At 38.2% G+C, this 27,261-nt stretch overlaps 1 protein-coding gene across 5 annotated transcripts in view; it reads right to left on the bottom strand.

Annotated features, from left to right (window-relative positions):
- Positions 1-152: 152 nt before the first annotated feature.
- The window catches only part of PTPRK (protein tyrosine phosphatase receptor type K), a 413,815-nt gene continuing 386,706 nt past the window's right edge, over positions 153-27,261 (bottom strand). For 3 of the 5 annotated variants that reach the window (XM_074896285.1, XM_074896283.1, XM_074896282.1), the window contains 16 exons: positions 23,668-23,852; positions 21,829-21,916; positions 20,947-21,023; positions 20,735-20,752; positions 18,471-18,507; positions 16,656-16,753; positions 15,818-15,934; positions 14,908-15,062; positions 13,683-13,818; positions 11,768-11,917; positions 11,022-11,195; positions 7,916-8,047; positions 7,559-7,684; positions 5,441-5,604; positions 4,032-4,167; positions 153-1,618 (listed from right to left, as the gene is read on the bottom strand). In XM_074896285.1, the coding sequence (XP_074752386.1) occupies positions 1,565-1,618; positions 4,032-4,167; positions 5,441-5,604; positions 7,559-7,684; positions 7,916-8,047; positions 11,022-11,195; positions 11,768-11,917; positions 13,683-13,818; positions 14,908-15,062; positions 15,818-15,934; positions 16,656-16,753; positions 18,471-18,507; positions 20,735-20,752; positions 20,947-21,023; positions 21,829-21,916; positions 23,668-23,852 (1,847 nt within the window). In that variant the 3' untranslated portion in view covers positions 153-1,564. The remainder of the gene's footprint in view (positions 1,619-4,031; positions 4,168-5,440; positions 5,605-7,558; positions 7,685-7,915; positions 8,048-11,021; positions 11,196-11,767; positions 11,918-13,682; positions 13,819-14,907; positions 15,063-15,817; positions 15,935-16,655; positions 16,754-18,470; positions 18,508-20,734; positions 20,753-20,946; positions 21,024-21,828; positions 21,917-23,667; positions 23,853-27,261) is intronic. The other 2 variants (XM_074896287.1, XM_074896286.1) reach the window with 1 other exon arrangement.

The following is a 27,261-nucleotide window of genomic DNA, read 5'->3' on the forward strand; positions in this document are numbered from 1 at the left end:
ATACGGAGACTTCTCAGATACTCCCTGAAACACTGAGGTGGAAATATAATTTCATTTTGAGATTTTCCTTATCTAAATATATCGGTCTTCCAGACAAGAATGACTCCTTAACAAGGACAATAAGTGAGAGGATATCAAAATAGGAAAGAATATAAACTTTAAATAAAAGTTTAATTCACTCTTACTTTACAGATTATTTAAAAGCACCTTATCATTACTGTCAGTTCTAAAAATGACCAACAAGAGACTGGAATGATTTTAGCTTGTAAAATATAGGAAGCCTTGTGAACAAATGGATACAAGCTAAGCGAAAAGCACAGTAATATTTTGTACACCACAACTGTAATGAGAATCTGGCATTGGTTTATTCAAATTTTGCTTTCTTGGAAGCAAAGCTTACATGTTTGTAAACATCAAAATAAACATTGCTTAATTTTACAATTTGCTAAACAAATACTTTTTTACCCCGAAGGGCATATGCAGAGCTATCTATTTGTCTGGCAGTTCTCCTGTTGACCTGTGCTTCAATATTTTTTTAAACAATTGGTACCCTTACAATTTTAACGGTGCTTAAAAATTTCTTCCAATATTGTGCAAGTCATAGGCAAGACCATTTTGATGTCTGCCCTTCCTTACACAGTTTTTTGATCAGTACTTAACTAATGCAACTGTGAAAAACTATACATTTTTCAGGAAAATGTTTTGATTTTGGTCCTGTAGTTAAAGACCTTCTAAAACTGAGTTGTTTACATGGATTTGAATCACAAGCATGTACACAACAAAACCACTATACCAATGTTTCTTGGTCTATGCATAAAAAGTATGTCTTCTACTTACACTAAAACATACAAAAAATAAACTACAAAAATTGTTTACACTTGATTTCAGCAAAAAAAGCTTTCTTCAAGAAAAATGATTCTTCTTTTTTCAGCCATCAAAAAAGGAATGCAAGTAAACAATAAATACATGTGCTTTCTCCATATAGACATATTTACACTTGAGTCTTTGGCTTATGTTTAAGTTTCTTTATAAAGATCTTTATGTGATCCAGCCATCATTGCACATTAAAACAAAATAAGCCAGGTTTTTTTTTTTTTACTATATATAATATATATATGCAACACTTGAAACGTATAAAGAATGAACCTTACTATCAATTTCCACTTGTTATTGTACTTTAACAATGTATCAAAAGAAAAAAAAAGAAAAATTAATACCATATAGGAAATATTGATACATGCAACAGATGGTCGCTCTACTGTAATTGAGAGACAGCTGCATATACAAACACTGAAAAATCCTAATTTGCGCAAATCTGTTCTGACTCTGGTTTTCATTACAGTATTTATGTGGCACTAAATGTTGATACTGTATACAAGCATAGAAACAGATTGAGTTCTTTTATTAAGATACACAACTTCATAAGAAAAATACTTTGCATTTAAAATTTAAAATCCCTCCCACCCCCCTCTTCCCCTAAAATCTTTCTTCACAGGATCAAGAACTGTTGTCAAAACAGCTTATTGAGATTCACGTATTTGGTGGACTGTCACATCCATTCCGACTAAGAGGATTCCAAGTACTCCAGTGCAACATCGTAGCAGAAGCGATATTGCTCCTTTAAGGGGAAAGAGGAAAAAAAAATTAAAAGACTAAAGCATTAGCAGCAATATCTACAAACAAGAAGAGTCTGCTAACCACTGTGCAATTTTAACTTCAAGCCTGGCGTGCTTGGTTTTTCTTTTTTTTTTCTTCCTACTAAACAATTATATTGCCAGCTCTGATTTAAAAACTCACCCTAACCAACAAACTGGAAAAAAACCCTGACTATGAAATGCAATAATTTTCTTTGATTTTATCAACTTCTGAACTGGTTTATCAAACATGAAAAGTTCTCCCATCAGTCAGTATTCTTGCAGTGTAAGCACCTCAACTCCGATACACCATTTATATTTAAGTTAGCTGATAGTGAGCAGTTAAGCAGTGCCTGCTGCTTGGACAGCCAGGGAATAGCTAGGGAATACAGAGCTGTGACACAGAGCTGCTCTGGGCCCACAGCCCATTCGTATAGTTGTCTCGATGTAATATCCAACAGATCAGATGCACATTTAAATGAGAAGTTAAAGCTCAAAACTTCATCACATTTCTCCTTAACAAGGCTGCTGGTCAAAGCTGATACTGGGGGAGAGAGAAGGAGGAAGGAGAGAGAAGAGGGCAAGGAGGAGAAGAAAGAAACAAGGAAATTAATTCAATCTCTATTGTCCTTGCGACCTAACAAAACAAATCTGCTTTTTGTGATTTATTTTAGTTTGCAAAGGAAGCCAGCGTGATCCATTAGCAGGAAGTGGTGGGGATATCTTAAAGGCTTTATTGCACTGCTCATTTTTGTTATCAGATCATGTTGCTGAATGTGGGGCACATGACAGTGTTATACATTGGTTTTCCTGGTTTGTTTTCTAACTAACGACTCAACAGCTGCTGCTGTTCAAGAGTTCTGAATAAAAACCCACACAACAGAAACACGTAACTACGGAAATTCAGTAACTGCAGATTAAAGCTACAATGGAATTCAGGACTATTTTGAAATGAAATGTAAGTTTACAGACCATTTATCAGAAACACACACAATCTACCTTGGCCTCCCTTTACAGTGACACAAGTAATTTTCTATGTGATCTGACCTGTTTTCTTCACAGCAGTGAACCAAAATCCAGGCAGCAATTCAATATGTTGTGTCTCAGACATCTATGGCACAGCAGACTGCAAAGGATTTGCCGCAAAACCAGCAACACCTAGACCAATGTCACGGCTGCTACAGGACGCTCTATCTGTTAACTTTTTAACCATCTTCTTAATTTATGTGATGGCATGGGATGGAAGTGATGCATAATAATTTAGCAAATCATGCCACAGAAGCTGCTTGATACTAAGCAAACACTGACACCTGGATAAAAGGGCAATATGGGAAGAAGCAGCTACAGCCATTTTGCTCAGTATGCAAGTTCACAAGGTCAGAAGCAATTTTCACTATGCATAAACTGCAAAACATTTTTAATTTCAGTTGGCATCCCTGATTTTTATGCTGTAGGCAGCCATCTGGCTGGATAGTGACACTGGCTGCTGGCAGTGTGAGAGTCAAATGGCAGAAACTCCCATACGCTGTCTAACCTGCTTTCACATTACATTCACCTATAGGAAGGAAAAAATATCCACTCAGGAGAATTTTTTTAAGGACTTTCCACAGTGTTAGGTTTTCACGACTGAAGTGATCACATGGATGGATATGCAATCATACTGTACGCATAAAGATGGACCAGATGAGTGAAGGTTATTTTGAGTTCTGGCAATGTACGTACAAATATTTAGTCTTGTGGTTTTGCTAATTCAAGTTCATATTGTTTATATTAGCTTATTGTTTATTATTTAGGTTAACTGTTGGGCACAACGGTCTTAAGGGTCTTTTCCAACCTCAATGATTCTATGATTCTATATATTCCATTGCAACATACTAGATCCAAGTCTTTGATTTTAAAGTTCTGAGGTATCATTTTGACTACTACAAATCTGTGTAACAAACATTACCATTACTCAAATACAGCTTCCAAAGCAGCAGTTGTTATTAAGAATCAAAATATTCACATCACCAGCTACTTATCTGGACATTACAGCTTATTCCTTACCAAGAAGAAATGCCTTGCTCTGTAAAATTTCAAGACAGTTTGTGTGAGCACAACCCCCTGCAACTTTTCTTCAGATAGAGCAGGTTATTTTGGGAGATTAAAGTGCATTCTGTTAACTCAGAATGTTTACTGTGAAAAGCATGGTGCCACTACAAGAAAAGTAGTGTAAAATGCTTAGCCTGGCCTCTCATGATGCTGACTTGTGTGTACACTCAGTAAATGTCCCTTTTTTCTTGTGGCCCAACATGTTTGCTCTGTTTTGTGGTCACAGGAGTGAAAATGCAGCTTACACAAGAAGAGAACCTCTGGCTCCCTGGCTGTTTGCAGTAACCCTGATGGGCTGGTGCTTACCGGAGTTTCTACCATGTTGGGCTTACTGTTCCTCAGAGTCTTCACGGCATGGAAAACGTCCACCACGTTCTGCCTTTTTACCATCTCAACCACAATGCCAATGGCACAGAACATCCCACTCCGGCCACCGCCATTTCTGTACACAAGGAAAAGAGCTGGTTAAATGTCATTATGGCGTAAGAGCAATCAAAACGCATTTCTGTTCTTCCACTCTGTAAATGATTCGTGAGTCCTACAGGGAGACCAACTTTAGCAATCTCCTTGCAGCTTCAGTGGGTTTGGTCTGAGACATTTACTGTTTCTGAACTTCCTCTCAATTACTTCTTTTGAATTCTTACATCCCACCACGCTGCCCAGCTAGGCTGTAGCCTAATTTACATAGGCATTAGAAATAAAAAATTAAGTTCAATGGCAAGTGCAACATTAAAAATCAAAAATCAAGTTCAATGGCAAGTACATTTCCTACTTAGTTCTGGAAAGAGATTCAGTTAAATTAGCCTATAGTATGACGATTATCTAGCCAGAGTAATGCCAAGACATCACTGATTCAATATCTTGTTGACCTTTGTGGGCACTACTGATCTATTTTAATCTTCATTTCAAAGAAATTAAGGTAGGTATTTCTTCTTAAATTTAAATTAGCCAGAAGGTTCCACAGATAATGAGGAGGGGTGGGCAGAAAGAGGCCACAAGTTAATTCTGAACATTTAAACAGAAGCTTTTTTTTTTAGAAGTAAGGAGGAATGCATAATTCAATTTCTAAGTTTTAAACTTTATATATAAACAATGTAGGAGAGAGATTGGTCATTCTCTGCCTAGAGAGAAAAAGATGCTGCCTTTTCAAATCTTCCAGACCAGCTTCCATTTAAATATCAGGCTCAGGTAAGTGGCCAGTGGTCATTTACCAACAGTAGTTTTAGGATCACGCAGTATTATAGAACTTTTCTTTGATTTCATATATCCATAGTTTTCAGTCTAGAACCTTCAAAATATAGTAGACCTCCTGGAAAAAAAATGCAACACACGATATTTAAGAGAGAGAAAAAAAATCCCTATAAAAGTTAAAAGACTCCCTTACTGAAACCATACAGAAGAAATGGATCTGTCACATTTTGTACCTGAAAAATATGCTATTATGTTCAGAAGGAGACAATACACAGTATCACCATAGTATCATGTCCAAAATATTAATTCCCATGGTACTTTGACCTGATACAGACAAATCTGAAAGCTGACCTAAAGCCAACCTACAGTAGCAGTTGCACTTTTTTTAAAAAAAAATAAATAAAAGAAACAAGGACATGTGCAAAAGAATGTAGCCATAAGAATACTGCTTGAACTTAAACTAAGGATAAATTTATAAGCATTTATTTGAAGAGCAGCAATCTGACTTTCTCCCAATTACTCACAGGCAATGGATAATGGTCCGGCCCTCCCCTTCTTCACATTCCTCTTGCCATTTTTCAACCTGGAGAATTAACTTCAAGAAGGATCTCTTGGAAGCTGGTACATCTCTGTGAGAAGCCCATCCCAAATACTGGAATTGCTGCACCATCAGATAGCCCTCTTGCGGCTGAGGGAAACCAAAGAACTTTAGGGTGGCACCATTACATCTTGGTTTAGAAAACCAAAATATAAAATTAACATGAAACGTGTTTATATTATGCAGAGATTCCAACATGTATATACATTGCATGGTAGGGGTCTCTATTAATTTGTATCACTTGAGCTCAAGGAAGATCTCAAAAAAGGAAAAAGAGAACTACATTGAAGACAACATCACAGTTTATCAGTCACTAATGTAACCTATCCTGACTTCTAATTGGACAAATTCCCTAGATTCTGTGTGTCAAGAATTTTTATCCTTAACAGCAATAATCAATTAAAAACATCACTATTAAATTCTTAAGATCTACAGAAATGAAGAGATATACCTTTGGCTCCCACGCATGAACTGACCTCATTATAAATAAACAAGTAATATTGTGCACAAATATGGCTATTTTCCTTGATGTCTTCCCTTTTTGCCAGACTATAATAATCACGAGAGCCTTGCTGCCAGTGTCTGAGCCTTCCACGACTAGATGCTACATAGGGAGAGCTTTAGAATTAGACTGTCAAAAGAAAGGCCTCAATAATTGGAAGAATAAATAGTCTATTCAGTTTCTTGGAGCTGAAGAAGATGAAAAGGAGTAGGAATGTAAATCTTAAAAAAAGGGAAGAACAGAGCAGAGAGATATTTAGCAGCAAGATGTAAAGGCAAAAAGGCACGGGAGGCAAACAGAAGTAGAGGAGTAGAAAATCAAAACATTATAAAAAAGAAGAAATGGAAAAAGTGAAAATAAGAAATGAACCAAAAAAAAAAGCGGAAGTCTCAAAATACAACAAAAAAAGCACTATGGTGTAATATTTGCCAGTGTGCCTACACCTTAGCTTCCTGTAGTATCCAAACAAGGTATGAAGAGCTGAAAATGTTTTTCTTAGCTCTGAATATAAGCAAAATAAAAGTTTGGAGAAAATACTGGCCACATGAAAACTGATGCCTGCACTTTGAAAAATGTAAATGTGACCAAAATAAAATAAAAAAAATATCTTTGTATACACAGTAATGAGTTTTCCCCACAGCTGTTCTTCAACATTAATGAAAGTTAAACATATACTCCAAGTAGCAATTGCTGGAGTCTAAATTCAGTATTGGATGAAAGATACAAAGTAGTAATGGTAAGTAAAATAGGGATTGCTGGTACATGTAACGGTGGCACAAGCATCTGTAATTCTTTACGTGTAGGCAACATAAATAAGTGATTTATAGAGGTGAGCTGAAAGAGGAGACACTGCATGGCAAAGGAGACACTGCATGGCAAACAGTTTGAGAAGACGCTGCAATAGTGCAAAACACTATGGGACAGCAAAAAGACAAGATGCTGCAAGGTGTGAAAGAGTCAACAAGAATTCAAGACTGGCACTGCTACTGAAGTTGAGAAAAAGATGATAAATGTAGGTCAAGACACAGCGGTGTAGAAGCCTTCAGAGGCAGAGGAGCTTTTAGAGTTTTTTCACACCCTGCTTTGCAGGGTGCAACAATCCTCCTTTTATGTTGTGGTTTTTGCATCTTAGGCTGAGAAGGTGCTGGTTGCATAACCAGCCTCAGCACTCCTGTTCCTGATTCACCACGGAAAACGTCTTACAGAAGCTATGAATTAAATACCTGTCACTACATGTTCATCACAGGGATATTTCTTTCACTGTACATTGAACAAACAGAATACTTCTCATACATCTTCTGTTCATCAGGGAGAATGCCACAGGACAACAGTCATTCACCTTACTGCTCGCTCTGTTTAGTGTGTAGCTATAGAAAAGTACTAGAAATTAGTATTAGATATTGATGCTTGACTGACTCTTTTCTGGGTAACGTCTTAAGAACATTAGTATTTTACTATTATTCAAAATTAAAAACCACAAGAGCCTAGAAAGCATTAAAAATTATGTATTTTTCCATTACATATTGTAACGATAATGCTTACTCTTGTTAGATTGCATATCCTGAAAATTCGGTTTATGACGTCGCAGTCCATTGAACATGACATGCATTCCACTTGGATGGGACCGTACCGCAGTATCCCTTCCTCGGGCCAGTATTGCGGGCAGCCCTGCACCAGAGCAAAATAGGCATAATCAGATGTCAAGTTACAACTTGAGAGTTGCCTCATTCCACTGCGGACATCGCACCTAACCTTTACTGAGCAACTAGTGTTAACCAGTTGCTGTAAAGCAGAGAATAACTGTAAAGTCACTGCACTGCTCTACATTTTGATCATGTAGTGGATCCAGAGTGATTAAAGCATGCAACCGTACATGGAAAACCCGAGCCCCAAACTAACCTGTGCTAAGTCGACTTCATTTAACATCACAAGAGAAGTACAGCCGTAGTCATACACTAATCTCCAGAAATCTTTCACAGTGTTTGGTAAAGGATGTTGTGTGACAATAAAAGCTGCTGGCTGCCTGTAGCTCTGTAAAGGCAAACGATTTTATTAGCACTGGTACAGGAAGTACTTAATAACTTCCACTCAAATATTGCAACAGGAAAAACATAAATAGAACAAAGCTGCGACATCAATTATACCAGATTTCACCAAAGCTGGTGTTAAAAATAATTACTGTCTCCAGTAAGAACAAGGAGGTTACTCTGCTCAGGTCTGCCTTCTGCTTTGTTACAGGACAAGTCCTGTTTCGGTTCAGATATGCACAGGGCACTGAAGATACTCTTCAGGGCTCTGCTGAGCTGAGGCTTGGGCAACTCTACTCCAGGCACTGTGTCCAGGAGACTGAGCAGAAAACCTCCCTGTGTGGCAGAGAGGGCTGCAGATATCTCAGAAGGTCACCCCATCCACAGCAGGTTACACGTGATCTCTGTGACTGAACTGGGGACAATCCCAAATTCTGTTTCAGTGCCACAGTCACAGGGCCACCCATGGAACTGACCTTCAGGATTACTGGGGCCCATTTCCAGCAGAAAGCAGAAGTTACAGCAGATTCCATTTTCTGTATGCCTGTGTCATACAGAACTGCAAATAGGATTTCCAGCCTTGCATAGGTTAGCTGAGATGCAACTAATAGCAGAGGGGCTAATTCCCTTCAGCACACATATTATGAGCAGTGAGCAGAAGAAGAGAGATCAGGAGTTTTTGGCAGGCAATTTGCAACTATTCATGGAAGAGTTCTGAAGTGAAGGAGTACAGATATGAACTGGCAAGGAAGCACTGACAGGTTAATCTGAGAAACAGAGTAAGATGGTGAATATTCTTGTAGGTGGATGGGATTGTGAGTCACCACTTTGAAGATGAAGTGCTGGGACTGCTGTATGCAACACATGGATCTCCATGTTTAACACCCGTGCTGGTACCAAAAGTAGTTTGGCTGTTGTTTTACTGAATTAAGGTAGAGCAAATTAATCTAGGAGAAAGACCTGGTAGGGTAGCTAAATGACTTCTGGTATGGAAGTTTGCTTGTTTGAAGATTGGTATGAGGGATCTTCATGTGTGTATATTGACATATCCTCAAAGAGCATAGTGTGAGTCCCAGAAGCAAAAAATACCATTCTTTTCACCCTTCTACTTGCTATAGATTGTGAAGATAACAAATGAATGTCTTTAGCATCAGTAGTTGTTTGACAACAGAATCAGGAAGCTGCTTTTTTTAAAATCTGTTTGCTATCCTTTCCTAATGTAGGAGGCATATTGGGGTAGTAGTACTTCTGTCCCGCTTCCTAGATCTGCCCAGGGAGCAAAGAGGAACAGCTGGTATCAATTCTTCCCTTGTATTTTTAAGAAATAAAACATGTACTAGCTGATGTTTTCCTAGTTCTCTTCCCCATCATTTCTGGTCTTTCCTGAGATGACAGAGTGTACTGAGTCTGAGATGATCAGGTTTTCCAAAAGAACAGGCAGGAGATCTGCTGTCACACTGGGAAGCAGACACCTTCTTGTGGAAACACAGGGACAAGTACACTGTGGAAAGAGGAAAGTTTCCATTTCTGTTTTGCTCTTGAAAGTCCCATTCCTTGCCCAGTAGTGGGGCCCCTCTCTGCATAAATCAGTCTTAAAAAAAAAAAACAACAGAAGAGAAAGGTCAAGACAAAGCTTTCACTGCCCAAGGTTTTAACCCTGTACTTACAGCTTTGTTATATGCCTTCATTGCAATATATTACTTTTTTTCTCTCCTGGCTTTTTCCTTTTATTACTACCATTCCTGTCTTTCCTTACTTGCCTCTGATTGCTCATCTATTAATACATCGCTTGGTTCCTATCCCTGCCTGTCACACACAGTTACAAACTCAGAGTCCTCCTGCCATCCAGCCGTTCAGCCTGCGTTGTCTTCCTCTCTCCCCAAACCACACCTCTCTGTGCAGCTGTGTTGGTTAGTCCATAGCACATCAATTTTATCCAGGTGCTTAATGTAATTTTAACTGCAATTCTAAACAATTTTGGTTGCTACCAAAATTCTGCTCACTGCTCTAATTCATCCATTCAGCCTCAGTGACTCCCTAATAGATTGGTCTCACATATGCTACCCCTCTATTTTTCTGGCACAATAGCTAATTGTGAGATTAGGGACTGCATTTTGCTAGCAGTTCAAATGTTTCCTGCACTAGCTCAGGCAGAACTTTGGGATGAATATACCCTTCAGTTCTGATGATTTCTGCTGCTATTTGCCATTTTATTCCAGCACCTCTTCTTGACACTGCAGTTTCTGACAGCACTTCATTTTTGCAGAAGGGGAGACGCTCCTGGAAATCGGACCACTTATTTAACTATTTACTGCTAAGGTGGCTTTAGGGGCCTGACATTGGAAATGCTAATGGCAGGCACAGGCAGGTATCTGACAGTGCATGTGATGAACTGCTCTATCAATCAGACAGCTATAAGCAGGTTCACCTCCATTTTCCCCATTAATTCACTTTTCCCCCTGACAGTACTTCTGTCGCTCAAACTTCAACTTTATAAAGAGCTGAAACTCAAAATGTGAACAACAAAACCCCCAACTACCCAAACATGCTAAAGAAACAATTTTTTTTTTCCTCTTCCTCTGTCTCTCCTGCCTCAGTATACATAGCCTTTTTCATAAAATGGTGATAGTAACCTCATGCTCAGGTAGGCAATATTACTTCCCAACAAACAGCAGATTTTTGAGATCTTGCTGAGATTTGGAGGGCTGGATACTAGAACTCTACATAACGCTGTCAAAAAGGGGAGATTTCCAGTGGGTCCCACAAGGATGCACAAGACTAAAGATAACAAACCTTCTGAACAAGCAACACAAGCTGGTGGGGTTTCTTACCCATTCTCCCCACTCTTCTTCGTTAGAACTGTTTTACTGGGCACTACAGTAAGAAAGAATTACCCTTTCTTAAACCAGCAAGTGCTGTCTCTCATATTACACAGCTTTTCATGGCACACTAAGCAGACAAAGAAGATAGTCTCTTACATCCATAAGAGCAGCATTGATGTAGTTGCTGCTCTCCCCGTCAATAGTAATTAAGAAAGGCAGACATCTGTCAGGTGGCAGCGTATCCATGAAGCGGTTCTTGTCGTGGTTCCTTGGCAAGCAGGCTATGCTGCAGTCCTCCGCTTGCAGGCGAGGGGTCACAGAATTCAGGGTCTAAGAGAGACAGGACGTTCGCTTTAACATGCTGAACTAACAGACAATGAACCCGAGATTCCCCAAGTTTTAATTTAAAATATTGCAATATGGGAAAAAGTGAGCCATTAGCAAAAAAGACGTTAGCAAATAAGAGTTCCTATCTGTCTGATGGACGTGCTGGGGCTTTTCAAGGGGGGTTAGGCTGCAGGTGTAAAAGGTGCCCTGTGTACCACTGAACAGATTCTGCATGACACCATCCCCTCTGAAAGGAATAAAACAAAGAGGATCTTCTGGAGCTCTAAAGAGCTATGCCTTAGCTGTGCAAATGAAAGCCAAAAGTCTCTGTGGTTCCCAGTCAGTGCTCTTTACTCCTGACAGATATTTACTGCAGTTTTATTGAAAGGAGGATATTCCATATTTAAAACAACTTTGCAAAGCACATAAACACAGGTGCTTTATTTTGTGGACTAGAATTAAGGGACCAAATGCTATAAACGCAATTTGAAAAACCCTTCCCTTAAAATAAGTTAAAGGTATCTAGAGGCAAAAAAATTGTTGTCACATGAAGAGTTAGAAGGAACTGTGAATACCTGAAACTCATCTTTGAGATGTGAAGAGTTTGTCTGAGAGTCTATTCTAATCATATCAAAATAAGCAGCTTTGAATTCGCAGACAGGAATGGCAGTTTCTCCACACAGGCAAGCTTCTAGAATGGCATCATGAATAAAGATGTACTGCTCCTACCAAATTAGGCAAAGAAACAAAAATTATAGCCATTTAAAACCAACAGATCTTTCCTTCTTTTAGGATCAACAGATCTCGTGCACACTGTAAAAACTCATTCAAGGTAGTGTCCATCAATCCATTAAATAACACTTTAATACAAACACAGTCTTGTCCTAATTGGGATGCCCTTAACAAGGACGTCTTTTTCAGAACCAATTTAAATTCAGTAAAACTTAACAGAACAGGCATAGCAAATTATAGAATGGGAGGTTTTCAGTTTTCTTGTGGTGTTTGTTTCTACATACATGCCAGTGACTTGTTGGCTTTAGTAATTTTGTTTTTTTAAAAACAGCTTTCAGTCTTACAATACTAGCAGAAAGTGCAAATTACTTCAAGCACTACTAGTGTGATTAGCAATTATTTGGCATGCTGCATTGTCCTTATGTGTGTGCAAGCTAGTACACCAATTGTCTGATAGCTGGCTCCAGGTCAGTAATAAATTCAATTGTGTCCCAACAGAAACAGCATTTCTTTCTGCTTTTCCTTCTGACTTGCTGTGAGATATCCTGAGTCCTAGACAACTGTGATACTATTTCAATCAGGTCTCTTGTCAATTTTTACACAACACCTAGTATATTTACTCATCCCGAGAGTAACAGATGTAAACCATGTCTATACAGCAAGTGTGAGAACTGTGCCAGACTCATCTAGGTACTGTGGATACCAATGAGGTTATTAACAGCACAAACTTTACCATGTGCCTGTAACAAGAGCACATGTCCAGGGACCATGGTCTCTGCCTCTACAGCCTGTGCTGCTTTACCCACATAGTTATGGAGCTACTGTCATCACTGTTGTCCAGATGATCATCATGAGAACTTGCTGCAATTACAGCTTTATTTTTCTGTGTATGTATGAACCTCTGTGAGAAGATGAGAAGTAAGAGGCAAAAGGGAGAGCAAGAGAGAAAGAAACAGCAGTAGGAGTGCTAATTCACAAGCAAGAGCAGATTAAACTGGGATGGTTGAAGCAGTCACACTGACACACTCTACCCCACGCAATTCCAAAAGGTTTTTGGAAAAGGTAGCAGGGGTACTTGATTGGGAAGATTTATTTGTTCAACTGCCACAGGTTGCAGCATACAATAAAGACTGCACCAAATTATGTTGATATACCTGGCTGCCAACTACAGAGATTTACATGTGGTCACAAGTGAAATAACTTCTCAGGTAGATGTCCACATGGAGGACAGGAGAGAGAAGTGGCAAACCATTTCAGGTAACCTGTCTTAATATAAATCAGTAACCTATGTTTCTGTAGAAGCTCAATGATACTTAGGCAGCAGAATGTGATCTGTTATAGCTTCATCATGAAGGCAATGGTTTTAGCGTGGACTTGGAAATCAGGTTAATAAAGCGAAAACAGAGAGTGAAGTGGAAATTAAGTTCCACAGGTAAGTCAAATTACGGATAAAGTCACTGGAGATAGTCTGAAACCAGTGTCACCCTGTTGAATTTCCAACTTTGGGCTCCTGGAATTGCTGATACCAGAGCTGAGGGAGATATGCCAGACAGGTGGGCACTTATTTGTGTGAAGGCTGACAGAGCTGCCAGGTTCGTTGCACCATGTTTGTTCTGGGTGCTGTTTGCATTGGGCAATGTTCTCCAATGCAGAAAACCCATCAAGAGGGCCACTGCCTGCTCTTTTCAGAGTAACAGTGAAATTCTGACCTAGTATATTTCAGAAGGCATCAGGTGCTTTGAAGGTAAACTGCCGTACCTCTGTCTGTACCATGTTGATGCGACGGGACCGTAAGGCTTTGACACAGTTGTAGATATCCACAACACCTTCTCTTTCTGCCATATCTAACATGATATCAATCACAATGTAACAACCTGTCCGTCCAGCACCAGCACTAAAAAGAATCAGTAAATACTGTTAGGAATAGCCCCACGAAAACACTTACAAACTGTAAAGCCATTACTGAGAGCATTTTTATAAAGTCATTAAGTTCTTCCATCACAACCACTATCTAAAGTTTATCTTCTCTCCTTCCCTTTATAACATTCTTTAAATCTTTTGATGTACCCAAACCAGCCCTTTTTCATCAGATTTGATCCACTAAGTAACAGCAAAAACCCCCCCGATTCCTCCTTTTATCACCCAGATCAATACTTAAAGTAAAAAAGAAAAGTTAAAATAAAATCTGGAGGATAATTAAGTTAATGCACTTCAAAATATGATAGATCTTGTTTTTATTTAGTAAGACTAGGGATGATTTTTAAGTGATATATTACAATAAGAAACTCAAGTGTATGTTTTACCAGTCAAGCTCTAAGCTGATTTAAGCAGCACACATCTAACAGTATCCAGAAGAATCTCTCTTGATTTATTTTGGTTTTATATAAAGCTATGGACACTTTTTGCACAGGGAATTCTTAAAATCTGTAAAGGCTGCGTAACTTTATCTACAGAATGCAATTAAACATTTGATGGTGCTGAAAGAAAATTCTATTTGTCAAAGGACTCTGTTCCAAAAACAGAAACCTTGCAAAACTTGCACAAGAAAACCAACATTCTGCATTTGTTGCCATTAATTTCATTCCATCTTCCTTCTTCTACTTGTTTACTTCGATTTAAATTAATAACCTGTTCAGACATTATATGCAACACCAAGCTATCAACACAGCTGTATCTACACTTGTTCTTGAATGCTGCTCCCAAATTGTTGTAGGCTACCTAAATTGATAGCCTGAAGTATCATACCATTTAGCTGGTGCAGCTAAATCTCTGGCTATTCTATTTCGGAAAAGTGTACTAGAATCCAGTTATTTCCAAACATCGCTGTAGACAGCCAAATCCTACCACAGTGTGAATTAGGCAATTCAAAAAGGGAACAACAAAAACAAAACACTTCAATACGATGGATGCTTCACAAGAGACTGCTGTAAATAATCACATACACAGTTGTGGAAAAAAATCAATCTACCTCTTCTGTACACACCTGCAATGGACAACAATAGGCCCTGCACTAGGTGGGTTAGATAATTTGACTCTTCGTATAAAGGAAAGCAGGCCTGTGGCATTGTAAGGAACTCCATGATCTGGCCAGCCAGTGAAATGAAACTGTTTAACCTCACGGATTTCATTGTAGCCCCTCTGTAAAGGAAAAAAAAAAAAAAAAAGGATTATGAAATTCAAAGAATTTAATAGATGGATATTCTCTAACTCAAATAATGATAACACAGACTGATAGAATCTACATGTTGTTTTCACTGTTTCGCCAATTATTTATAGCAAAGACCATACAAAGCTTGAAGATGTCATTGTTGTGGTTTGGGTTTTTTTTCATTTCAAAGTTTGTAATTTTTACTTTTGCCATTAAGTATGTTAGTTATGCCTCATTAGTTTTGGGGTTTTTTTTATAGACTTGTATGCAATTTGCATCGATTTTCAAAAGTTTTGCTAATTAAGACAATAGCCTGCTACATATATAGGCAAGTGTAATGATTTATCAGAAGACCACAACTGTATCACACATATTGCATTCACAGAGTTTGTTCTTTGATTAACTGAGATTGACTCAGTGGCATTCAGGGCAGAGTGAATGGAGATGAATGACAGGCATGACTCATAACTGGTACTTGAGCTCAGCTCAGAAGTGTGGCTACAGAGTAGAGGTGACTGTCACAGCAGGGAGGGTAGCAGTCAACATTTCTGGGGAAATTTGAAATCCCACAATGAGATGCATACTTGGATAGTGCTGATGCAATGCCTTACTCCTATGGTGAGGTAAGGCTGCCTACACTGTGGACCTGCTAACCAGACAGAGGAACAGGCACAAGCACAGCCTCCTCCACACTCCTTGCTGCCAGGGAACAGCATTCTGCTGAGACCTTTCAAAATGTGCTCACCCTTCCCAGAGTGAAGGTCCTGACGACGTACTCCGCAAGGGGCTCCATCTCTACACAAGTCACTTTGAAGTCCCCATAAACTTCGGTGTCATCCGGCCAGTACTTGTAACACTTGACCTAAGTACAAAATGGGAATGCATTTTACACCAAAGGAAAATAAAAGCTTGAGGATATGTTACTGAATGTACTGCATTACACCGCATTTATTTCCAAAATGACCATGCACTCTTGTGGCTTGTCATGGCTAATGGCTGTTCTGTCAAGTTAAGCACCAGCTATGAGGAGTTTCCACTGCTTTACACAGCTGTACTTAGATGGCAAATTCATTTCTAAATGAGCACTTATATCTTTTTTAGTGCTGAGCTATGGAATACATTTCCACTTATGTTAAACTGGGATGCATTTCATATCAGTAATCAAACTGTTGCAAGTAATCCCAGATACTTTACATCACTCCCTGAAGGATGTGTTACTGCTAAACTGTAAATAATTTGCTGATTTCTAGCCACTGATATAGAAGAACATTTGCTCACTAGTCCACTTTCTCTGCTCATTTGAGTGACAACATACAAATCTATTTTTCTGAAATATGAATTTGGGATTCAGACAATTTTTCACTACTCATGAAAGCAACACAGCTTTAGTCTTCTTCAGAGATTAGCTTTGGTTTTACACAATACCATAACCGCAACAATATCTGGACTCTCCCCCTTCCCCTCCTCTCAGGATGCAGGGTTCTCTTTCACAAGACTCTTATACATCCTGCTGATAGTGTATCCTTTCAGCAGGTTTTTCTTTAGGCCTGTAGCATTAAAAGAAAAACAAATGGAAAACTTACTCTCCCAACTTCCACTAAATTTGTGACCATCACAACGCAAGCGGATTGCTCCTGCCATATCATTCTCCAAAAGTCATACACAGTCTCATGAACTGGACCTGTAAGAAAAAACTCCGGGTAATACTCTGGAAAAAAATAAGTCAAAGCGAATGCTAAAAATAAAATCCTGTGCTTTTCAGAGCTGATACACAAAGATGATCTTGCTCAAAGATGAAAGCTTCATGAAACCACATCATCATACCATCATGCCAGTTTCCAGACTATATTGTTATTTCTAACCAACACTGAATCTTCTCAGTTTAACTGAATTACCACTTGAAAGAAATTAATAGCAGGTGTTTCATGTAGCAAAATGTCAGAAGTTGCCTGAAAACTACAAGGACACAGCAATATGTGACTACATCTATAGTTACATTCCTAGTTTGCTTTACATTCGTTAAATATAATGTGTTAGTGTGAGTTTCTTCAGATGTTCAACTGAGAAGATGCTCACACTGAAGTGAAGTATTTGCCAGGAGGGCCAGTGGTACACAGCCTGTGCACTTAGCATCCAACTCCCAGCAAAGTACGCAAGAATGAGTAGGTGCTGAGCCATAAACTTCCCACTGAAAGGTGTTTAAACTAACTTAACTGCTTTTCTGTGAAGCAAATGAGGAGCACTTGTTTAAGCTTTGTCTCCTGCTCTGCTGCAGAGACAAGGTATGTCCAGTTGAGTGGCAGAGGCTTTTACCCTGTTACAATCATCTCAGAAACAGCTCCCTGACCAAGGTCCAGCAGTAGTATAAATATTACTGTATATAACACACTTCTGAAGATTCAACCATATTCCTTCATATACTAGATCGAAGGATGTAATAAATTTTTGTGTCCTTTACACACTATTATATGCAATGATTTACATTAGTAAAACAGAAATAAAACACACATATAGACTTAACTGTCATAGAGACACCTGTTTAGACAGCACTACAGCACTTACACAAAAATTTAAAAAATTTCAACAGAAATTTGAGCATCCTGCTTTAAAACGAGCCTTTGGTTTGTCTTTCCTGGGTGCAGCCACAACCAACCAAAGGCACAAATAACAGGATATTTCCAGCCAGGTATCTGATTATATTCACAGATCAAATCATGACACATCTAAATCTAATTATTTTTACTTTAATTCATAGCTTCTGATATTTCAGTTCAATCTTAGACTAATCTATCTGTTTTTGCTCATTGTGAGGAGTTTTATCAGAAATACAAAATAAGTAATTTCCATAGAAATTCTCTTTTTCCCTCTAACTCCCCTTTTTATTAGCAGGTTGTTATATGATAAAGATTTCCCTCACTTCTTCCTGCAAAGAGGCTTTGTCCTTCTCTGGTCTTACTTCACCCAGATTTTCCGAGATAGCATTTAATTTATCATTACTATCTTCATTGTCTGTATCCTGGACTAAATCCTAGACAGTAAAATAACACATGGGGAAAGAAAAATGCCTCAAGGCAGGTTGAAACTGTTCGCTTCTCTGTCCACATGCCTCTTCTCTCTATTCATCTTCATAATTGGAAATCATGGCAGTAGCTTCTGACTTTATCAGATGAATTTGTCACTGAAAGAGTTGCTCAATAGCTAATTAACATGATAAATTAGTGCGATTTTTGCATTTATTCACATTCCACCCGAACATGCTATGTTAATTTACCATAACACAAGACAACAACTCACAATATTGGATATGCTTTATTTTCACCTATTTCCATTTTACCAAAACACTGCTGGACACTACAGAAAATACCTGTTCATTTGATTTAATGCTGGTGGATTCTTACCTTGGGTTGCAATGTAGTGACTTGGTCTCTGATATCCCTAAAACAGTAATATAAGTTGGTCTGAGTACCATATTACTAAGAGAGAGGGGAAAATAAAAGCATAAAGGTACTACAGAATTCTTATCTCTAGACAACATTTTCAGAACAAACCAATATTTAAGAGGAAGCTCAAAACCTAAAAAAACGGTTAATACTGAAAAGGTTCCAACGACAACAGATAAAATGGAATAAAGAACATCTGACTTGAACAGACATTGTAGTGGACTGGGAAGGAGTATTCTAGATGGGTCCCTTGGGCCTAAAAATTAGTCCTCTATTGACATTATCTCCCCAACCACACACATTGAGGCATTTATTTAAAATTTAGTAAAAATTGTCTTTTCCACCAGATTATCTCAATGGTTGATCTGTGTTCACAACTTATCCAACAAGAAAAAATACAGCCCCTTTGTCTTCTAAATAGAGAATTATTGTAAGGCACAAATAGGTATGTACCCGAGCCATAACTAATGGGAACAGAGCTGGCCACTGTGGTGTGTGCATAGAATTAAGGTTCTACTGCAGCGGAATCTTCTGCAAAATATTTTGCATTACTGCACAAAGTGTGCATCAATTATACTGGACATAATACACACAAGTATATACACATACATACATACATATATATATAGATAGATAGATAGATAACCCTACACAACTAAGTCTTTCCAGTTAGCTGGGTCTATGCCAATGCAATACAGCATTAATCATCTGCATACAAAACACAAAGAGCTGCTGCTCTTGAGGAAATAATTCAGAACATATTTTGAACAGTGCCAGCAACATTAGGTACAAAGAGGAAGGAAACTTTAGTATTGCTTTTGAGAAGACAATACAGAGTTTCACAATGTGCAAATGTTAAAGAAGTAACTCCACTTATTTTCTAGGTTACAGTTTTATTAGGCCACTTGCTTCAAGTGTTGCATTACAGGGGAGCACGAGTCCTTGGATTCCTGGTATTCACAAGATGCTACTAAAGTGAAGGATATCAGTGTACCCAAGGACTTTATATCCTTTTCCATGGATTGCTTCATTATCCTTTTTAGAGTGAGAGCACCTTCCTCTGGGGCTTATGAGAAAACTTCTGAGTGTCTTACTCTTGGCTTTACAAGAGAACAAGATTGCATCAAATGACTAAAAAATTTCTCCCAGAGTCCTTAATATCAAGCTCAGATTCAAATTGTGAAAGTGGAACCTGTGCTGCACTGTTTTACACTCGGTAATGCTTTCCAGAAGAAGGTAAAAGTGTCACTTTAAAATTGCAAAGTGTCAGTTTTAACTTGTAGCTTTCCTGCCTGGTTATAACAAGATTCAATTTTCTCCTAAATAAGAGAAACAACATCCTTAAGGAACTGGAACCTGGAGCTAAATTTTTATATCCTAGAAAGTCGAGGGTCTTAAATAATTTATCAACTAATAGTGGACAGAAAAAATTAATAAGGTGCAATTGTAAAGAAAAATAACTAAAGCCAAATATTTTAAAAACACTTCTACTAGCTATTCCAGTATCTTTTGAATTTCTTTGGAAATACTTTGAATATAACTTGTTTATTCCTGAGGCATTAATTGGATAAAAGTTATATTTTGTTAAATCAAAACACCTGGCAGTATTTGTTCAAATTTCCTGTTTGTATGTGGGTTTTAAAATATTATAATTAAATTTGTATTTTAATCAAAGTGTGGAATTTGAAACTTTAGCGGTTTTCCACAGAAGTAAGGAAATTTCTATTACATGAAAACAGTTTTATATAGATATATGTTTGTGTATATACTTTGTAATATCTAAATTACCCCGTTAGGACAAATGTCAGCTAAATATTGTTTGTCTAAATAGTTGTTAAAAATATTATGACTACTTCACAGGTACATTTTCAGACAACTATCCAGCTTCTCACATATAAATGGGAAGGGGAAAAGAAACACTAGTGGCAAAAGCCATCAAAAAAAAAGTGAACAGCAAGTTCTCTTTAACAGACAGGTTCACCTGAGTTATCTAAGAATATCTAATAGTATTCAGAGCTACACTAAAAGGCTAAATTATCTTTTCAAAACAGGTACAAAAAATATTAACACAAAGAAAATTTTTTAAATGAACAGATGAGATAAATTAGATGATGCATGCATAGTTATTGACTGATAAAAATAGAAGAGGAAAGTAATTAATAACAATATCTATATTAAATATTTACAATAGGATGCTGTTATTCACATATAGTGGTACTTACATCCCTGTACAGCCAAATCTACAGCCCAAACCAAAGTCAGATGTGAAAGAAAGCACAACAATGTCAGTGAGTACTAGGACGCAGAACAAGGAAAGTGTACATTTTGTTCTTAATAAAAGAAAGCTTTCAATAATTTTGTAGGCATAACATGCAATAGTTTCACATAGAGAAGCTGTCAAATTGAGAGGGAGAAAGCTGTGCAGTTCACTCACATCTATGTAGTTGGCATTAATGTAATCTGAAGATGGATCATCTTCAACAGGTTGCAAAATCACCCTGGAGTGGTCATCTGTAAAAACCAAGTGGTTATGGTGCCTTTTTGAAGTGTGATTTTTTTTAAGCAAGCTATTATGGTAAGTCATCTAGAAAAACAAAATCAGCTGGCATACGTGCCTCACAATTTACAATCCTTGAATAGTAAGTGTTTACACAGAATTACAAAGAACCATTTTGTATGAGGTCTCCAATTACTTCAAAAACATTCACTAAACTTCATTAAGTAGCTGAAAGGTATCACCCTGCTACACGTGGTTAAGAAGACCCAATGAAACCAGGTTACTTGCTCAAAGTTCCTTTCAATATCAGCTCCACTGACGGTTATCTAGAAAACCAGATCCTGAGTACTGTTTCCTTAATTCCAAGCCCCACCTGATTCAGTTCATATGGAGACATTAAAAAAAATATGGAAGTCACAACATAGGAGTTAGCAATGCACTTGGGATGCGACGAAGAGGTAACTCTACCGTTCAGGGACTTCTCTGGTAGCTTCATTCCTGCGTGTTCAATTGCATTTGTAAAACAATAACAAATTGTGAATTAACAGAATTAATGTCCAAATGAGTGCTAGCTTGTCGCTGTTATATGCTTACCACAGCTTGCACAACAGAGATGCAAATGTGAAATTCAGCCTGAGTTATAGAAGGAAGAAAGTTGAACTGTGAAGGACAAAAAAAATGCTGGAAAAGGCAATGTCCTCCTTCTCTGCTTGGGGTATTAAGCAGCTACACCACCGGAGACTTGTGAAGAAAGAGAGAACATGGCACGAGTAACACATGACTACAGCTATCGCTCAAACCAAGCACACCGATACTCACATGCTATAATGTTTCCATAGCGGTTCTTTGTTCTGTTTTGATCCTTCTTAGCGACATCCCAAGAAGCTGACTGCCCCTCAAAGAAACTCTATAAATAAAAATGTTCCGAAAGAAAACATTCTGACCATTAATTTATCTCCAAAAATAACAGTTTAAAAGAACTGCTCTACCATAAAGTAAGCTCAGCTTTGCTCGTCTGCTCTGGTCACCCAGGCGGTACCATGGTACAGAAATATATCTAGAGAAGAAGGGAGGCTCTCTCCCTCTGACTGCTACAGGTCAATGGGCAAGTCACTGAGGGACTCCAGAGGGATTTCAAATCCTGGAACTGCTGGAGGGCTAAACTTGTTCAGACATCCTTGCTACGGAGGAAAAACAATAAACTGAGAAAGCACAGGGAGACCGATCACCCGTCTTACAAGTCACCATAATATATAGCCTGTTTGCTACAGCATTACATTATTTTCTTCATATTGCTTAGTAAAATGGCTTTTCTTCCTACAGAGCCATCAGGAAGACTCCTCTGCCAATGTTCATTGTTCATGTTGTTTTTCCTCATATTCCTCCCTCTAGCCACTAGCAAAATTATTCTACATTTTGGAACTCTTCTTAAGAGTTTGATCTCTCAGTAGTGATAGAAGCAACTTTTATTCCTCCTTGGCTTTTTCTTCATTGCCCGTAGATATCTTACAGCTGTTGCAGGTCTATGCTATTCTTTCCTTCCAGATGTTCTCTTATCCTGATCTGGGCAAGTTACCTCCAGAAAGTACACAGTAGCCATGGAAACAAAACTTTAATGCTCACTCAGACGCCCAAGCCAAGGCAAAGATGTCGTGTATGGTAACAGAAGAAGTATCAAGTAGGAAAACACCTGATGTGGCATCAGGGACCACCCTCCCCCCCAGCAGTGGCTGACACTTGGGCTTAACCCTGAAGTTTGGCAGAGCATAACAAAGTGTATTTAAGTAAAAGAGAGGAAAAGAGAATAATATTCTTTTAAAAACCACACATTTATTTATTCCAGTTCTTAAGTTACAGTAGAGACAGCTGCAGAAAGGAGAAAAGGTTGAAAACTGAGTCAGAAGAGGTCATTTACTCAGAGAAAACTCATTTTAAACCCAGCTGTATTGCGACCAACCTTGGCAGTACCATTCCCATCTTTACTGTGTGTCCTGCCTGATACTCTAATCCCTAAGAATCACAACAGATTCAGAGATCAGAAGCAAAATGAATCTCTACTCATCTTCTAACTCCAGTGCTGGGAATTTTTTGCTTCCATTTTGACATTAAAGTTGCAAGTAGACATGCTCAGGCAGGTCTAATTAGAACTTCAACCTCAGCACATCTCTACTGCTTCTCAGCTGGAGTTTAGTCCCAGTATTGCCCTACCGAGATGCTATAATAAATCATGTGAGTGCTTGCAAGAAGCAAAACCAGCCAGGTTAAAGCTTTACTTTAACCTAATCCAGGGGATCTGCACTGAGGATGGCTCAGAAAGCTCACATAACTGATTACAGCATTTCAACTAAAAAACAGCAGCGAAAGGGTGGCAACTTCTTACAATATCTTGAAAAGATTCAGTAGGGCATGGCTCCTTATTCCCTAAGGAACATATATAGATTTTTTTTCCAGACACTTGTAAAGGCTCAGACCATTGGACTCCATTCACTATTTGACTTTTGCGTTACATATATAGGAATCTTATGCCTGCTTATCTTTAGCTGTTTTTCACTTAAAACGATGACATTTAGTTGCATCTTTTTGCATTTCAATGCAAACAAAAGGCTGTCCCTTTCAAAGGGATTTTTCCTAGCAAAAACCCACCACTGAAGATCTCACCTCATACTCCTCTTTAAATCCATAGCTGTCAGAGGTCTTCATTAGGTTAATATGCTGCAGGAGATCAGCCACCCTGATGGCAGGGTGCAGCTGCCCAGTCTGGTACGGGGATTCTGTGCCTTCACAGAGGTAACGAGGGACATCCAGGAGCCGGCTGGACTCTGCTGTCGCGCTGTGGTTTTCATCTGTATCCACAAGAAACCAATGCATTAGGTGCCAGTGGGGCAACAGCACTTTGCTGCTATACGTATCAACATCTATTTTCAACCTCTTCCTTCGAAAACATGTCTAATTTCTGAGAACGCAAAGTACTTACTCTTCAGCACATAAATACTGTGAAGTACATAAAGGAATTTAACTGCAAACACATACAAAAGTTTGCAATCCTTCATCCCGCAGTAAAGATGTCTCAAGGGCATTTTATTTGAAGCTACAAAACTTTATGACGTTAATGTACTTGGGAACTCCAGCCTCCATCACCCAAAGTAACTTTTTTAATGGCTAATATGTATCAACAGCAATACTACACCTTAAACGATAAATTAGAATAACTCTGTAGTGGTATCAGCACATCATTTGTCTAAAGCCAACAAAGAGTAAATTGAGATCCCAGTAAAAAAGAAGAGAAGCAATTATGCTACTGCTTCAGAACACCACCTCCATTTGGTAAGACGAATCAGCATTTCAGAGTGGTCATTTTAACTCAGGTCGTTTAGTAGAGAAATGAAACTGTTGAGTGTGCTGTTTCAGCTGCAGTTTTTGCTCTGTATAAACAAAGAAGTCTCGTCTAATGCCCTATACTATACCAATCCTTTTATCACAACAAAATGTCAAAGCTGCATGAAGCGTTCACATTTGTCAATCTCTTCTGTGAAATGGTTGGTTTTTTAACAATCAGCAGTTCAAATTAATTTAGAACGAAAGAAAAATTCTAATTAAAACCTTTTTTGAAATTAGCTACAAAATGAGAAGTGGGTAGCCAACCCCTCCTACACTTTTTTGAAATCAGTTTACTATTTTTCCATGCAAAGGGTCCAGATTAGGAAGCAAAATACTTTTTTTTTTTTAAAAAAAGAGCACCCCAAGGGTAGGATTTTATACAATTCTACCAAAATGCAAACCTTGTTAATACCTTCTGAATTGAGATCTCCTAGTAAGAAACCTGATTCTTTGAACTGTCACACAAGTTGCTAATTTCAGTACATTTATGCCTCACTAAACTGCCTAATAATGTGAGTGACATGCAGCAGTCACTTTTTATTGTAGTGTTACCCATATTAAATCATACACATTTCAAACCACCTCAGGATTTTCAGTTCTCCCCATTCCTCGCAGTATACTTACCAGTAATAGGCACTTTAACCCATTGAAGCAGCAAAAAACAATGAGTGAACAGAACATAAGAAATTTATTTCAAGGCTGTATTAGAAAATGACTAAAAGAAAATGACATTAAAAGTTGTTAAAGCTTCACAATAGCTAACAATGAAAGCCGTTTAAAAAATATAAGGGCTACATTATTATGCCATCAGTGTAATGATAGGGACTTCAGAAAAGCAAAATTGTCATACTAACTTAGTGCTAATGTACACAGAATGGATAGTGGCATTAATAACCTATACATGAAGAAAAAGAAACCTAGTACAGCTACAAAGTAATAAGAGCTTCATATAAAATAACATACTCTATAATTTAGAGCCCATAAAATTCTGCTCATCTCTAAATAAAACAGAGGAAAACTGTTTTGTGATGCTGGGCCAAGCAAGGGCTACATGGAGATGGGAGTAAGCCAAATGATCTAGTTTCAAAGGAACAAGCTTATGGGTACCCAACCCCTTCTACATGCCCAAAAGATTGTCTACTTTTCTGTGCTATTTCAGTCCATGCAATGAAAAATATTACCTTTTCCAACTAGCATTGCTTTGCCCAAAACACCATTATCAATAGATAGAAATGCAGACAGGAACCATTAAACTGTTGTTTAATTAACCCCTTGTCCTCCCTGTTCACAGTTGCCTATGTCTGTGTCTACCACTAAGTAGTAGCAACACACTGATTTTTGGGATATGCTTGTAGCCTAAATGAGCTATTAGGAATAGCTTGACAAGTATCACCAGATAGTACCTATTTAGCTTGTAAGTGCCTGAAATAAAGCTAGAAGGTACATGAAGGTCTTATAAGAATTTCAGGAAAAGGCTAATTTTCTACAAGTCCATTGATGTAATTTTGGGAAGTATTCCACATTACTGAGTCTACCCCTTTGCTCTTTCAGGCACTGGTGCTATTTCACCACCCCTCATGAACTTCTCAAACAACCTGGTTAGGTTTCATTGGGCACAAAGTGGAAGGCTCCAGCATCTAACTCCTCTGATGGTTATAAACTTTCTAAGACACTACTGTAGTCAAGAGAATGGCATTTGCAACATTATCAAAAGGAAATGGCAAAATATGACTTAATAGATCTCGCACAGCATGAGTACACCCAGCTTGACAAAGACCAAATACTACTCACAAACAGTGATTTGCTGTCAGTCTCGGAAGACACTTTACATTAAGATCTGCAAGGGCTCCTCCTGAGTAAATTTTCTATGAACATTTTCTATGAACTATGAACTAATGGGATTGAAAATACCCTGATAGCATGGGCAGAGGGCACTGAGTGGTAAGGCACCACAAGTTCTTCACAAGTACAGGATCAGACTGTTGTCTTGATTATTTGGGAGACAATGCAAAAATCAACAAGGCGAATTAAACAGTGAATACAACATACTGTATGTAGGAAAGGGAAGTCAAATATGTAACTACAAAATGGAGTAACGGACTGGGTAATGATAACTGGGATTTCAGCAGGTAACTCAATGCAAGGCACCAACACGAGTGCAATAAAAAGGACAAAATACAGTTCAGATAGCAGGAACACTACAAGTAGGGCTACACTACAGATGGGGGTACCTATTCCACTCAGCTCAGCATTGAGACTTATTCTAAGAACTGTACCTGATTTAGGGCACCACAATTTAAAATTCGACCTACAAGTTGGAAACTGTTCAGAGGAAAAGAATTGTAAGTTTAGAAAACATCAGCTACAAGACGACAGTGAAAGAATTGGGTTTCCCATGACTAGAAAAGAGCAGTTGAGGACACATGAGCCTTTCAATGGGTAAAAGATTGTTTTAAAAGGACAGGAGTGTGTCAATTCTCCATATTTTCTATGAGTGTCTCAAAAGGAAATGGCTCAATCCACAGCAAATAAAGATTTAGTTTAGATTAGTCTAGGTAAGAAAAACTAGGAGTGAGCAGTAATAATACTCGGTAGTAACACCCAGTTAGTAGTAACTAATACTCAGAAAATTGAGGTTTGGGTTCCAAATAATACCAATATGGATCTGAATTTTATTTAGTAGGAGTGAGGCACTGGAACATGCCACTGCAAGCATAGAATTCGCTTCACTACAAATTTTTAAAACACAATAGACAATCAACTGTCAGAGTCTATATTATACATATAATGTCCCTTCTCAAAACAGAGGAGGGATTAAATTGTCTCCAGATTCCTTTAAGCTTTACTTCTAGGAATTGAGTTTTCAATTTCAGC

Source organism: Athene noctua, chromosome 1 (genome assembly GCF_965140245.1).
Source record: "Athene noctua chromosome 1, bAthNoc1.hap1.1, whole genome shotgun sequence".
Lineage (NCBI taxonomy): Eukaryota > Metazoa > Chordata > Aves > Strigiformes > Strigidae > Athene > Athene noctua.